Raw genomic sequence first — 16,105 nt, forward strand, 5'->3', positions numbered from 1 at the left:
CAGTTTTCTATGGAAACCAAAACTAATGGGTTTTGAAGTAAAAGCACTTAAAAATTAAGAAGTAAAAGTGAGTTTTCCAAATATGCAGTGAAATACTACTTTGATTTGGAACATGCAGTATTGATCACACAAAGAAACATGTGAAAAAAAGATCACAAAAGGAAACATGGGGCACTCTGAGTGGAACAAGCAACTCTACCAGTCTGGCCCTTCTAAGACCTATCTCATAACCCTTGTGTGCCTCCTTAATTCCTTTAGCAAATGAACGTTTATTGCACCAGACACTGCTTCAAGCGCTTGATATACAACAAAGAACAACAACAACAACAAACCTACAAAAGATTCCTGCCCTCTGGAAGCTTGCATTTCTCCGAGATATAGATAATAAACACTAAACATACTAAGTAAATTACATGATATATTAGAAGGAGATTAAGTGCTATCGAAATAAAACAGAGTAAGGAAAATTGGGACCGTGCATTTATGATAGGAACCAAAAGAAGCTAACAAGTTGTAAGTGGATGATTTCAGCAAGGAATGAAAGGAACTGCAAAGTCCTCTGCAGTGTAGAATTCATGACAAACTCTATGCTGGGGGCAAAGTCCTGTCGCTGCACATGGGTCTCAGCTGCAAAAAGAGAGTCACCAGGAAAAACTGTGTATGTATATGCATACATACACAAACACAATAATAGATGATTTATAAATCATAGATGTGACTTATACGTGTGTGTGATTTATAAAGCCTATGTAAGCCTACTTTAAACAATATGATGTGGACAAGGCTTAAAACGTGCTGGAACATTTTCCCCCTATTATTTCCACAATAAACAATTCCTGGGCATGGTGGTGATGATATGTGCACGCGCGAGTGTGTGTTGGACAGCATGCCTTCCTTGGAACAGAGCCGGCCAGAGCCCTGTTCTTCTACAACCTGTCCTATCAACAGCCTAACCAGGCAGGAACCTCGATTTTTTTCTTCTTACCACAAAGGCAAACCAAACCCCTTCCACCACCTAGTATCATAGCGCGGTGTCCTTCCTCACTAACCCACCACTGCTTCTCTAGTCCTGACTCCAAGGGAAGAATGCCATCTACCGAATCATCCGTACCAATCAAGCAGCCCTGCAAAGTGCAGCAACACTCAGCTCAACGCCGGTCAGCTCCAAATCCCCTGCCTCTGATTATTCTTTGGCCTTTAAAATATTTTTGCCACTATTTGGGCTGACAGGAAGTTATGCTCTCGGCCCAGATATCTGATAAACACTTCCACATATTGTAGCCTTCTCAATAGCTTAGCCAAATTTCGGCGTCCTCGCTCAGTCTGCATTTTCCTTCATTGCGCTTTCACGTTTGGAATGCCCCAGTCTCTGCAGCCTGCAGACAGCGGAAACCGCGGGTGCAAACGTGCAGGGGCCGCTGACACGACCGGCTGCTGAAGCCCACTCAGGGTTAGACAGGCTAGCGTTGGGGATTGCACAAGAGGTCAGGCGATGCTGTGGGCTTCCAAATTTGCACAGCCGCGACACTCTGCGACATGCCACCCTATCCCGAGGCCTCGGGACTGTGGGTGGGGCGGGGGATACCCTCCGCAGTCCCCTGAAAGCGAGGCAGGAATCACTACAACTCCTCTGCTTAGGCTGAGGTCGCCACCGCTCCGTGGATGCAGGCGCTGCAGCGGCGCCTTCCGCCGCCGCGGGCACGGCGTGGCGCGGGAAGGGATGGGGTCGGGTGGGAGTGGGCAGGTGGCGGTAGAGGCGCGTGTCCGTGCACTGGAAGCCCCGGTGCGTGACACAGGCCGGTGAGCTCCTGCGGGCTGCACCCACGCGAATTCACAGACCGAGAAGGTCAGCCGGCGGTCGGTGCGCTAACCTATGTAGAGAAACGCCCGCTAGGCGCGCCGCAGGCTGGGACGAGGCGACTGGGGCCCAGGCTGGAGGAGGGCTGAGGAGGGTTGCGGGGGCGGGCCCGAGGCGGGGCGGGCCGCGGCGCTGACTGGCTGTCGACGCTGCACTAGCCTCCAGCCCGCGGTGCCGAGCGCAGGCGGAGGTACATGGCCCCGACGGGAGGCGCGCGGCCGGCACCCGGAGCTCAGCTCCCCGCCTGAGCACGGCAGCCGCGCCTCGGCCCGCGCGTCCTCGCCCCTCCGGCCGGCCGCCCGCGGACATGATCGTGTAGCCTCCTCCTGGGCTGGGATTTGTTTGAAGATTTTCTTCATGGAAGCAATGTCCCCCCAGCAGGAGACTCTAGGGGGACAGCCGGGGCGCTCCTCTTCCCTGACAGGAGTGTCTCGGCTCGCGGGAGGCAGCGGCACCAAGAAGGTGAGGACGCTGAGCGGGGGCCCGTGCCCTCCGCCGCCGCAGCCCCCACTCTCGGCGCGCGCCCTCCGCGCCCGCCACAGTAGCGCGCTAGGCGGACGCCGCGAGGATTTGACGCTCGAGGCTCGCGGCCCCTAACGGGAGTCCCAGGACACTTCCCGCCCTTGACGGCCGGCAGCGCCGCCACCTCCCGCGGAGCGCCCGCTTCTCCGTTTCTAGAGCCTTAATCTTTCCCCGAGCGACCCCGCAGCCTCCCTCCCGTCTCCATCCGCCGCCGGATCGGCAGCCTGGCTCCTCCCTCAGTCGAGGCGCGCGGGCTGGAGTGGGCGATCGCCTTTCCCCGACCCCTCGCCGTGTCCCTGGGCCCCCCGAAGTGGCCTGGGCGAACACTGCCCTTTGGCGGGGTCAGCCCCGAAGTCAGGCCCGGCGATGTCTGCCCGGGAGCGGCAGCCGGCGCTGAAGAAGGTAGGCGGCGGGGCTGCGGCGCTAGTGGGGTCGGCCCCCTCACCTGCCCGCCGAGGCGCGGCTGCTCCATGGCAGTTTTCGGGGGGCAGATATAGGGGGGTTCTGCCCCCCACACTAGGATCCTGGATGATTCCAGGTCTCCGAGGTGGGGGTCACAGTTGGAGGGGAGACTGTGGATGCTAAGGGTCGACTCTACGGTGACATGTAGGTTTGGCTGGGCCTAGAATCGGGCAGGGTGGGGGCGGGTGGGCTGTGGTTGGGGGTCCTGAGGGCTGAGGCGGGGGCCTTCTCCCTGCGCTGGTCCCCTGGCCCCTGGGACTCTGGCCGGGCTGGAGAGGGGTCCAGGTGTCGGTGTGGGCGTGGGGGCAGCGCGTGTTCCCTGTCAAAGCTGGGAGATGGATGCAGGTGACAACTTGTAGCGTTCCATTCCAATAAACACAGCCGCGGTGCTGCGGGAGGATTCCGATCCGGGTCAGGTTTCGTTGGAACGGTTCCCTTAGCAAGTGCACGTGGGCCGCGGGCTGCCAGCCTCGGCCGTTCCGCTCCCTGAGGAATTGATTTGGGTGTTTCTAGCCCTGTCTGCCTATCCCCCGCCTCCTCACCCCCGCCCCCAGTATAAGACGTTCTGATATTTGGCCATTTTTTTCCTTGTCTTAGTGGTGCACTTCCAGCTTTTCTGGAAACAAGTGGCGATTAGAGGCATCTTCTAGCTTTTCCTTAAGAAATATCTTAAGGGGTTGCATTTGTTTCATTAGAGACTTAAAGGGGTTACGCAGGTTCCCTGCTTGTCTTATTTTACTGCCTTTCATAAATCTTCCCACCAGGATCTTGGGTTGGCTAGAGGTCAGTTGAAGAGAGGTGATCGGTGTGCTGAGTATAGAAATGTGTGGGAGTTCCCAAGGACCTTGACCGTGTCACGGAGCCATCGAGGGGTGTCCGTGAACTTGATGATGTATGGGGCTGTAGTGCCCGCTTAGCCTTTGATGTATTGAGGCTGCGGTTTGTCCTTGTCGCTTTTCCCCTTCAGAGGTGGAGGGAATGTGTGTGTGTAGTCAAGTCTTCCCAAATAAAACGTGAATTTATCAGGCTAGCCCTACATTTACTGACATAAATTTTAAAACTTAAAACATTTTCTTTTTGTAAACGTAAGGAATTGGAAGAAAAAGATTTAGTTTTCTCAACAGTTTTCTTTTTCTTTTTTATTTTTATTTTTAGCTAAGGGTAACACAGCCAAAGGGAGGAAGCATTAGAGAGGAACTTCATTATCATTTATCAAGTAATGCTTGTCCAATAAATGCAGGGTTGCTTCACTCTTTTCTCACGTTCTTTTTACTCATCGTAGTCACTATCCTTAAGATGCTGTCATTTGTTATGAACAACAGCTTCACACATTAACAAACCAGTACCTACCTTTCCAACATCGTTGGGAAAAGTAAATGTGAAATTCAGTAAATAATGACATATAAAAGACACTTAATAAATGTTAGCACTTACTGTTTGCAATATCCCTGTATCTGTAATTCATACCTTTGTGTCCCAGTTGTTCAAGCCAAAAATCTAGGATTCATTTTCAACTCATTTCCTCTCTCTGCACCAACCAATCCATCAGGGAAGCTACTGTCAATCCGAATGTGTATTGAATTTCTCCACTTCATCTCCACTGTTGCCAGTGTAGTCCAAGCCAAGCCGCCATCTCTCACTTGTACCTTTGCAGAAATGTCTTAACTTGCCTAACACCTTTCTTGCCCTTTTTTGATCCAGTCACCACTTAGCACCAGAATAATCTTTCATAATGTAAATTAATCATGTTGCTCACATGCTTAAAATCCTGCAGTGACTTTTCATCCATTTGTAATAAAATTCAGACCCCTTTTTCTTGGCCCTGTCTACTTCTCCCACCTCATCTACACGTCCCCCCTTGTTTGTGTATTCTCCAACCACACGGGCCTTCTTCCTCTTCATGTATCAAGTCATCAAATTCATTCTTATTTTGAGGCCTTGATGGTGTTTCTCTGTGCTTCAGCCCCAGGTCTTTGCAGTCTTGACTTTCATATTGTTGTCAGATCGTAGGTGCTAGCAGAGGCCTGCCATTGACTCCCTAAGTGGAAGTTGCTCCTCAGTCATTCTGTATGCCTTCTGCTTTATTATCATCTTAGCATTCATCCTTGCCTGATATTTTCTTATTTACTTGCTTGTCATCTGTTACCCACATCCCTCACCAGATTGTGAAAACCATGATAATAGGGACCTTATCTGTATTGCTTAAGGCTGCCTCTCCAGTGCCTAGAATAGTGTCTGCTGTATATTAATTAGATTTTCCATAAATATTAGTTGGGTTATGTACAGCAGTGAACAGGACAGATGTGGCCCCTGGCCTCAGAATTTATGGCTCAGAACAGGGTCAGCAAACCTTTATTTAAAGGACCAGATACTAAATATTTAAGGTTTGTAGGCCCTCTGTTACAGGCTACTCAGTTCTGCCATTATAGTGCTAAAGCAGCCATAGACAATGTAGAAATGAATGGACATAGCTGCATTGTAATAAAACTTAGTTTGGAAAAACAAGTGGGAGTCTCTGTGGTGTAGTTTCCTCTCTCCTGACTATGGGAGAGTAGTGCCACTGAGTAGTACATTGTGTAATGATAGAACTCCTTTATCTACCGCGTCCAGTTCAGTAGCCACTAGCTACATGTAGCTATTGAGCTCTTGAAATGTGGCTGGCACGACTGAGAAACTAAAAATTTTTTAACAGCTTCACTGAAGTATAATTGATATAGAATAAACTGCACATATTTAAAGTATATAAATTTAATAGTTTTGACATATATATACGCTAGTGAAACCATCTCCACAGTTTAGCTAAGGAACATATTCATCATCCCCCAGTGTTTCCTTATGTCTCTTTCTAATTCCTTAATTCCCTCCCCATTCCCACACAACCACTAGTCTGTTTTCTGTCACTGTAGGTTAATTCACATTTCCAAAGATTGTTTGTAAATATAATCATACTTTATATTCTTTTTATGTCTGCCTTGTTTCATTCAGTACAATTACTTTGAGGTTTACCTATGGTTTTGCATGTATCTATAGTTCATTTTGTTGTTGAGCAGTATTCCATCATGTAAATAGACCACAATTTATCCATTCATCTGTTGATAGGCATTTGGATTATTTCCAGTTTTAGGCTATTACAAATAAAATTGCTGTGAACATTCATGTACAAGTATTTGCATGGACTTCATTTTGGGGGGGTTAAATACTTAGGTGTGGAATAGCTGGATCATATTTAACATTTTAAGCATGTATATATGTGTGTGTGTGTGTGTGTGTATATATATAACATTTTAGGTATATATTTAACATTTTTAAGAATCTGTCCAATTGTTTTTTCCAAAATGGTTTTATATTCCCCCTGGCAGTGCATATGAGTCCAACTTCTCCCAATTTTCACCAACACTTATTATTATCTGCCTTTTTTTATTACAGTCATCCTAGCGGATGTAAAATGCTATCTAATGGTTTTGATTTGCATTTCCTCAATGACCAGTGATATTGAGCATCTTTTCATGTGCTTATTTGTCATCCATATGTTATCTTTGGTGAAGTATCCAAATATTTTGCCCAATTTTAATTGTGTTTTTCCCAGTCTGTGACTTGTCTTTTTACTTTCTTAAGAGTGTCTTTCAAAAGAACAGAAGTTCTTATTTTTGGTGAAATACAATTTGTCATTTTTTTTTCTGTAAGCTTCTTAATTATGATCAACTTGAATTTAAATCTGAAGAGCCACATGTGTCTAGTGGCTACTGTATTGGACAGCACCGGTCAGAGGAAGAGACAAAAAAAATTAATAAATGGTGATAACTGTTATTAAAGGAACAAACATAACCCTGAATTAGACAAATGTGGTTGTTGAGCTAGATCATTCTGCATTAGAGTGTTCAGGGAAGGCCTTTTTTAAGTGTCCCTAACTCTCTTATGGCTTAAAAAGACCATGCCATAAAAAGAAGTGGGAGCATTAAGTTCAAAGGTCCTGAGGTAGATATGTTTGAGGAGCTAATATATAGATGCTGTAAATGAAGTCAGTCTCTTAATAGTATAGCCACATTTATTATTTTAATCTCAGGCAGAATTGCCTAGCTAGATCATTCACTTTTACTCACTACTCAGAGGATTTCATTGTTTCCAAAAATCAAATCCACTCTCAGAAGACAAAGATTTTTCTATCAAAGAATATACAATAAATTTGTACAGTAATTCCTAAAAATTGGATTCTAAAATATAATAGCATACAGGTAAAGCATAGATAATACTTTAAATTATTCTGGAATCATACATCCTTGAGGATATCCACATTTTCACAGAATAGTTTTAATGAAGTGGAAGCACATATTAGAATCATTTTAGGAATGATTTGTATCAGACTCAAATACTCTGACCTTTTGGTTTCATATACTAATTGAAAAATCTTTAAATAGGATGAGTGTTGGAATAGGGAAAAGAGACTTATAGGCCCAGAAAGCCAGACAAGGGAAAATAATTTTAAAATAGCTCTAACATTTTTAAATGTAGCAGCTGCTGTTGTAAACTTCATTCTGCCTTTTCTTTCTAATTCTCTGGGTCCAAATCTGTTTATAATACCTCATGGTAAAACAAGGGCGAACTTGGACCATGTGTGTGTCTTATACTGGGGCTTGAATTAAACATCTTAGTGAGTAAGCTTTAGTTTTACTCTTCAATACTGAGAAAAATATTATGCCCATAGTTAAACTAGTATCCTACTCAATTCTTATCTGGTGTTACTCACAAAATGAGTTGCATAAGATCAGATATGTGAGATTGTTTTGGCAGGGAGGATCCTAGAATTATAAAAATAAAATTAGATTAATCAGGAATGGCCTCTGTTATCCCTCATGTGACCTCTGAACTTCCGATTGGGCTTTGTTTCTTTGTATGTAAAATGGGGTAATAACCCCAATCCTGCACATCTCACAAGGCTGGTTTTTATGGGTCATGAAAGGTAAATGAAAACACTTTCCAAAAGTGCAGGAGTTATTAGTGTATCTTGTGAGCGTAGGTGTAAAGCAACAACAGGAGTTTGAGTTTAAAAATGTAACATCAGAACATGTACATGCATATGAATGTATACCATCCTTTAAAGCAGTCGTCTTTGGAAGCCATGAATATAAAATACCATGAGGCAGAAACTTGAATAAAAATATAAGGGTTGACTATAACTTATGGAAGAATAAAGAAAATTTAAAAATCTCTTTAAGTGAATGCTTAACTATATTTAAAACACATCAATTATATGAGGTAGGTATTAATTTTTTCCTAAAGAAGGAACTGAACCATGTCAATGCTACAGTACAGTTTAAGTGGCAAAACTGGAATTTGAACCCAGTTCTTCCAACTCCATTTCTTTTTTCAACGAGACTATTGCTGCATTTGTTATTGTTTGTAACATAAGATACAGGGGAGAGTAGGTTTGAATTATGTATAGCCAGCTAAGAAAAGTACAATTGAGGGCCTTTTCTCAATTAAAAAAAAAGAGTGTACATTCTTTGGAGAGTGGCATTTCTACCCTCTCTGTCTACCATTGAATGTTACGTTCACTGCTACCATTAGGTAAATATTAGGTAAACATTGACTTTTCGTGACAATCAATGACGCAATCACTGGTCTAATTACTTTGGTGATTTTTATGCTTCAGTGTCTGACATTTTCAGATGTTTTGTATAAGGCAGATGTATTTCAAGAGCTCTTAGCCGGCCTGATCTCTATGCTGATACCTCAGCCTTGCTTGCTATTGGAAAGATTGCCGTATTCTCCAGAAAAAAATTTCAAAGTTATGTGTCGGTGCACTGAATCCTAAGCCTCAGATGATTCCACTGTGGAAAATCATGTGGAAACCCAGTTGAAACTCTCTCAACTCAGTAAACTTTTATATCACTGCCCCACTGAGTCTGGAGGGAAAAACTTTGTGTCCATAGTTATTCTCACTTAAAATGTGAATACAATAGTGCATTTTACCATAGCAGAAGAAAAATTAGTTTTTGTGACTCTAAAGTTTATAGACTAGTATAAATTGTAGTTTTATAAAATAAAAGTAAAGGATAATCTTTTTATATATGTGTAAAAAGTAATTATTAATTTTGAAGATTGAGTCCCCTAAGTTAAAATAGGCAGTTGGAATTCGTAGACTGAAAGTTCACAAGTTATAGATACCTAAATAGTTAGCGCAGTTGTTGCTTTTAGTTCTAAAGTGAAGATTGTCATGAAGCGATTTATCACCCTCTGTGCCTTCAGCATTCTCCCGGGTTATGATTTGGCAAAAGGGCTGCAGGACAAAAGGTGGAACATGTTCAGTAGATGGGGGAGAACTGAGAAAACTGATGGTATCTACAGGAATGAAATCCTCTCCAATCAATAACTTAGATGTCTGAATTCTTTCACAATTCTTACCTTTCCATCCAGGACTTGGTGGCTATCCTTTTCAAAGTAAAGTCGTGTTATACCTTATGGGACTACATACAACATAACAAAAATATGTAATTGTAAAACTTGCCTTCCTAGAAGATATCTGTAGCTGAAAATATACTAGATTTCAACTTAAATTGCCGCTAAAATACATTATAAAGTGTCACAAAAAATAGGTATATAATATCAAAGTTATATGTGTGTACATAACACTTGTATACTCATAATATGCACAGTGCTTTGAGGAAATACATATTTTTATGATTCAATGGAGTTTGATTACTCGTACCCCTCATGTCTTCAGAGCATTTAGTATAAACCTTTAAAGTAAACTTTAAGTGAAGGAAAAGTTTGCTCTCCTGTTCTGTTGGTACTTCAAGTGTTTAGGATCACAGGGATTCTAGAGGTCCTGATGTGTGCAGAAAGCCTGCAGAGAGAATGCTCAATTTGGTAGTGGCAACTACAACAGTTTTCTGAAGCAAACTAGGATAGGGTTGATCTTTAGCTTTTGTTTACTTGCAGGAGACTTTGCCACAATGTAGGAGACTGGAAAGGGAGCAGAGATGATTGCCTTTGGTCAACCATCAATAATGGGGCTTGCAGGCAATACAGCCCAGTTTATTTTATATTTTGTTTCAGTCTTATTTTCTTTATCTAGGACAAGTTTATGTTAGAAACATCTATCTTACAGCAGAAATAGCCTCATCAGCACTGTAGGTCAGTGGTGTGCTGGGAGCAGCCTTGACCTAATTTTGACAGACACCTGTCACATGACACAACTGAAATGTAAAACTTGTTTTTGGATGTCTGGTCACTTGTGTGTGGACTCTGAAAATGGAACGTATGTGTGCCCACACCAGCTCACATATCAAAGATCTGGAAAACACAGCTGCTCTGTGGCCTTTTGCTTTCCTTATTTACCTGAGTCCTAATTTACACCTAGGAGAGTGTGTTTTTATTTCCTCTCCTATCCCTACATTCACTCTTTCGAACCTCAGCTTTAACAATAGCCATCACCGGGTAGGTAACACTATGTCTGAATCTAGATAGACCTGGCTCTGCTTTTTTTTTTTCTCATTTTGATATAGTCCATTAGTTTTTTACCATTATGGTTTTAGGATTTGATCACAGTATTTTTCCCCTCTGCGTTGAAAACAATGAGGGGCTACCGTAAGGCAAAGCTTCCCAACTGTTGCAAATGTGTCTGACAATTAGCCCCTTGGCCTTCAGGTGAGTGGATGGATACTGGGGAGCCAGGGTGCCCCTTTGTTTATCATGGAGTGTTATGGTTGTACAAATATCATTTTGTATGGACCATTATGTGAAAAATGTAGGAAGATACTATTTTTTACAGGCAGGTTCCTGCCCTGCAAGAAACTATTAGGCAGAGAACATTGGTGATTACCTACTCCAGGGTGCTACTTAAAGATTATCATGACCAAAGGTTGAAACTTGTAGCTTTGCCAAAGAAAAAAAATCCAGCCAGCATAAAGACCCATGGTGATGCTCCATGAATCCTGCATGTGTGAGGATGGAGGCAAGGAAACAAAGAATAATGTATAAGGGAAATTCTAATATCCTTGTATTTATTTATGTACAGCACTAAAGCATTTAAAAATTTACTGTCTATATGTTACATTATCACAGTGCCTTTCATTTCAGAGGACTTTCATCCATATATATATGAATGAATATATCTATATAGTGAGTAGGGCAGGTATTATGTCCATTTTAGAGAAAATCTGAGAAATTAAGTGGTAGAACTAGGGTCCAGAATTAAGGTCCAGTGTCTCCTAGCCTAGTGCCCATTCTTCTGCATTACATAGATTATCATATTTATTGTTGCATTTCAACATGGTAATAGTCCTTCGGAAAGAGAAAAGAGCTGAAAAGTAAAATCATTTCTTTCTTCAGAAAGGAACGTATATTCATTTACAGTAGTCTGTACTGCGATTACATTTATTTTCGCTAAATGTTTAAACTGGTTCTGATTGGGATGATTTAGAGGTAAATAGAAGATCGTATTTATCACAGACCAAATGGACAAGAGCGGGAAGCTTCAGCTTACCTAGTGGTCAAAACCTTGTTGTGATAGTAGGACCCAGAAGCAAGGTGCGAGGTTAAAAGTAATTCTCTTTTTCCCTTACAGAGCCAGTGTTGTTGAAGTATAATTATTCAGTGGCTTGGATATGTCTCCACAAGTAAATGCTACAGGCATGTAGGGAAGGCAAGAAATACTTTAATGCTCACCAAATTGCACAGACTAGCCACAAAAGAATTAATAGTCAAGTTTGGATAAGCTAATTTGTAAATTTGATTACTTATTTTTTCTAGCCTTGAAAATTTGGAGTTCTATAAAAGCTTTCCCAGTGCCCTTATTTTAATAATATGCTTATTTTAAATGCTTGAAAGTGACTTCACCATCCATAATTCAACTGAAATGCTTGATTTTTTTCCCTCATAAAGTGACTGGAACAAAACAAAGCATGAAAAATTGCAGTTCACCTCCAACTTTAATCTTTCATCCTGTTCCTTCCTTTTGATATGCTTTGTTTTTCTTTAATCTCTGTGAGAACTAATAATGAGCAGATTCAGAGTGATTTAGAGGTTCCAAAAATAGTACTATATCTCTTGGCTGTCATGAAGTTAAAATTCCAGTGAGAGTCTGCATACAGGTTTTTATGTAAAAAGTGTTTTCTGCATTGTTGAAAATAAAACAACAAAACTTTTTTTCTTCAGTTACCTATTTACAACTTCATTTTTTCTACATAGGCACACTTGTATTACCACCTTAAAACCTCAGATTTTGGATATGTTAATTCATTCACTCAATACACAACTATTGAGCATTTGCTATGTGAAAACCCTAAGGACACCGGAGGAATAGGGGAGGAATGGTGGCAAATCACAATAGACAGGAAGTAAGAATAGATATGTCATGTAAATGGAAAACAAAAGTGAGCAGGAGTAGCTATCCTCATATCAGATAAAACAGACTTTAAACCAACAATAGAAAAAAAGACAAATAAGAGCATTATATAATGATTAAATGTTCAATACAAGAAGATTTAACTATATATGCAGCTAACACCAAAACACCCAGATTCATAAAATAAATACTACTACACCTAAGAAAACATTGATAGTAATACAATAATAGTGGGGTACTTCAATACCCCACTAATATCACTAGACAAATCATGAAGGCAGAAAATCAACCAAGAAACTCTGGACTTAAACTGAACTGTAGACCAAATGGACTTAACAAACATTTACAGAACATTCTAGCCAACCAGAGAATATAGATTCTTCTCAGCTCTACATGGAGCATTTTCCGTTATCGACCATATGCTTGGCCATTGAAGAACTCTCAATAAAATCAAAAAAATCAAAATCATATCAAGCATGTTCTCAGACCACAGTGGAGTAAAATTAGAAATCAAGACCAAGAGGAACCCTCATAAACACACACTATGTGGAAACTAAACACCTTGCTCCTGAGTGACCTTTGGGTAAACAGTGAAATTAAGAAATCAAAAAAAATGTTCAAAACAAATGAAAATAGAGACACAACATATCAAAACCTCAGGGATACAGCAAAAGCAGAACTAAGAGGAAAGTTTATAACTTTAAATGTCTACACCAAAAAGATAGAAAGATCTTAAATTTACAACCTGATGTCACACCTCAAGGAACTGGAAAAATAAGACCAATTGGAACCCAAAGCTAGCATAAAAAAAAAAAAAAAAAGAAAAGAAATAACAAAGATTAAAGCAGAAGTAAATGAGATTGAGACAAAAAAAAGATATAAAGGATCAGTGAAACAAAAAGTTGGTTATTTGAAAGGATAAACAAAAATGACAGACTGCTGGCTAAATTAACTGAGAAAATTCAAGTAAGTACAACCAGAAATGATAAAGGTGACATTACAATTGATAACATAGAGATACAAAAGATCATCACAGACTACTGTGAACATCTCTATGTGTATAAACTAGAAAATCTAGAGGAGGTGGATAAATTCCTGAAAATATAAAACCCTACAAGATTGAACCAGCAAGAAATAGAAGTCCTGAACAGACCAATAATGAGTAATGACATTGAATCAGTAGTGAAAATCTTCTAACAACAACAGAAGCCCAGGACCAGTCAGATTCACAGTTGAATTTTATCAAACATACAAAGAACTGGCATTCAATCTTACTGAAACTTCTAAAAAACCAATGAGGAGGGATCATTTCCTAACTCATTCTATGACACAAGTATCTCCCTGATACCAAAATCAGGGGAGGACACAACAGAAAACGAAAACTATAGGCCATATCTCTGATGAACACAGATGCAGAAATCCTCCACAAAATACTAGCAAACCGAATCCAATAGCACATGAAGAAGATAATTTATCATGATCAAGTGAGTTATATCCCAGGGATGCAATGATGGTTCAACATCCACAAATCAGTAAATGTGTTTCACCACATACACAGAACTAAAAACAAAAACCATACAGTCATCTTAATAGATGCAGAAAAGGCATTCAATAAAATCCAACATCCTTCCTGATAAAAAACCTTAACAAAATAGGCTGATGAAAGAAATCGTAGATGACACAAATGGAAAACTATCCCATGCTCACGGATTGGAAGAACCAGTATCATTAAAATGCCCACACTATTCAAGGCAATCTACGGAGTCAATGCAATCTCTATCAAATTACCAATTTCATTTTTCACACAATTAGGAAAAAAATACTAAAGTTCATATGGAACCAAAAAAAACAGCCCGAATAGCCAAAGCCATCCTAAGCAAAAAGAAAATCCAGAGACATCATATTGCCTGACTTCAAATTATACTACAAGGCTATGGCAACTAAAACAGCATGGTCCTGGTATAAAAATAGACATATAGATCAATGGAGCAGAATAGAGAACCCAGAAATAAAGCCATGTGCCTACAACCAACTGATCTTCAACAAAGCCAACAAAAATAAACGATGGGGAAAGGACATCCTATTCAATAAATTGTGCTGGGAAAATTGGCTAGCCACATGCAGAAGAATGAAACTAGACAAATGCAAATGCAACATAAAAATAGACAAATGGGATTTAATTAAACTAAACAGCCTCTGCAAAGCAAAAGAAAGAGTAAACTGACAACCTACAGAATGGGAGAAAATATTCACAAATTATGCCTCTGACAAAGGACTAGTAGAACTTTACAAGTAGAACTTACAAGGAACTGAAAGAACTCGACAAGAAAAAAAGAGCTCCATTAAAAACTAGGCAAAGGACATGAACAGATATTTCTCAAAAGAACAAAAGCAAGTGGCAAAAAGCACATGAAAAAATGCTCAAAAATCACTAATCAGAGAAATGCCAATTAAAACTACAATGAGATATTATCTTACACCCATCAGAATTGCTATTATTAAAAAGTAAAAAAACAAACAAACAAAAAAAAAACAGGTGTTGGCATGGATGTGGAGAAAAGGAAACATACAATATTGATGGGAATGTAAATTAGTTCAATATCTATGGAAAACAATATGGAGATTTCTCAAACAACTAAAAATAGAAATATCATTCAATCCTACAATCCCATTATTGGGTATCTACACAAAGGAAAAGAAATCATTATAAAGACACCTAAACAGAAAAAGACACCTGCATTTCTATGTTCATCACAGCACTACTCACATTAGCAAAGTAATGGAGCCAACCCCAGTGTCCATCAACAGTTAACTGGATAAATAAAATGTGGTACATATACACCATGGAATACTATGCAGCCAAAAAAAGAATGAAACCATTTTCTTTGCAGCAACATGGGTAGAGCCTAGAGGCCATTATCCTAAATGAACTAACTCAGAAAATTAAATACCACATGTTCTCACTAATAAGTAGGATCTAACAATGGATATAAATGGACATGAAGATGGAAATAATAAATACTGGAGACTGCAAAAGGGAGGTGGGTGGGAAGGTGGCCAGAGTTGAAAAACTACCTATCAGATACACTGTTCACTATTTGGGTAATGAGTATGCTAGAAGCCCAGTCCTCACCAGTACACAATATACTGATGTAACGCACATGCACATGAATCGAGAGTTTTTTAAAAATTTTAATTAAAACAATAAGCAGGTGGGCAAATTCCTCAGATCTCTGAAGAACTCAAATGGAGAGCCACTGAAACTTTTTGTACAAAAAATATATTGGATAAAAAAAAATTTCCATTTTCATATAGTTCAAATGATTGTGATAAGAAGAAAATTATAACTTATGGCTAAGGACCAGTTTGCTGGACTGGAGCCCAGTGGTTTAGTAATTTGATAGTTAGGTTTCTTTGGTATTAACCAAATCAATTTGCATATCGTACAATTCACCCACCTAATGTTATGTTTAGTGGCTCTTAGTGTAGTCATAGAATTGTACATTCATCACCACAGTAAATTTTAGAATATTTTCATTACCTCAGAAAGAAATACTGAACCCCCTTAGCTATCATCCCCCAATTCTGCTGTCTCCCCAAACTCTAGGCAAGCACAAATCTTTAAGTCTCTATAGATTTGCTTATTCTGAGCACCTTATATAAATGAAATCATATATGGTTTTTGTAATGGTTTCTTTCAATTAGTATAATGTTTTCAGGGTTCACTCATGTTGTAGCATGTATCAGTATTTCATTTCTTTTTATTGCCAAGTAATATTTCACTGTATAGATATACCACATTTTGTTCACCCATTCATTCATCAGTTGATTGGCATTGGTAATGTTGCCACTTTTTTACTACTATGAATTATGCTGTTATAAGCAATTATATGCAAGTCTTTTTGAGGACATATGTT

The 16,105-nt window shown here is 40.3% G+C and overlaps 1 protein-coding gene across 2 annotated transcripts in view; it reads left to right on the forward strand.

Moving 5' to 3' along the window:
• Positions 1-2,026: 2,026 nt before the first annotated feature.
• The window catches only part of ARHGAP20 (Rho GTPase activating protein 20), a 123,264-nt gene continuing 109,185 nt past the window's right edge, over positions 2,027-16,105 (forward strand). The window contains exon 1 of one of the 2 annotated variants that reach the window (XM_009187226.3): positions 2,027-2,320. In XM_009187226.3, coding sequence (XP_009185490.2) covers positions 2,216-2,320 — 105 coding nt within the window. In that variant the 5' untranslated portion in view covers positions 2,027-2,215. Of the gene's footprint in view, positions 2,321-2,398; positions 2,783-16,105 lie in introns of those variants that run through there. The other variant, XM_003910665.3, reaches the window with a different exon arrangement.

This window comes from Papio anubis, chromosome 12 (assembly GCF_008728515.1).
Source record: "Papio anubis isolate 15944 chromosome 12, Panubis1.0, whole genome shotgun sequence".
In the NCBI taxonomy this organism is placed as follows: Eukaryota; Metazoa; Chordata; class Mammalia; order Primates; family Cercopithecidae; genus Papio; species Papio anubis.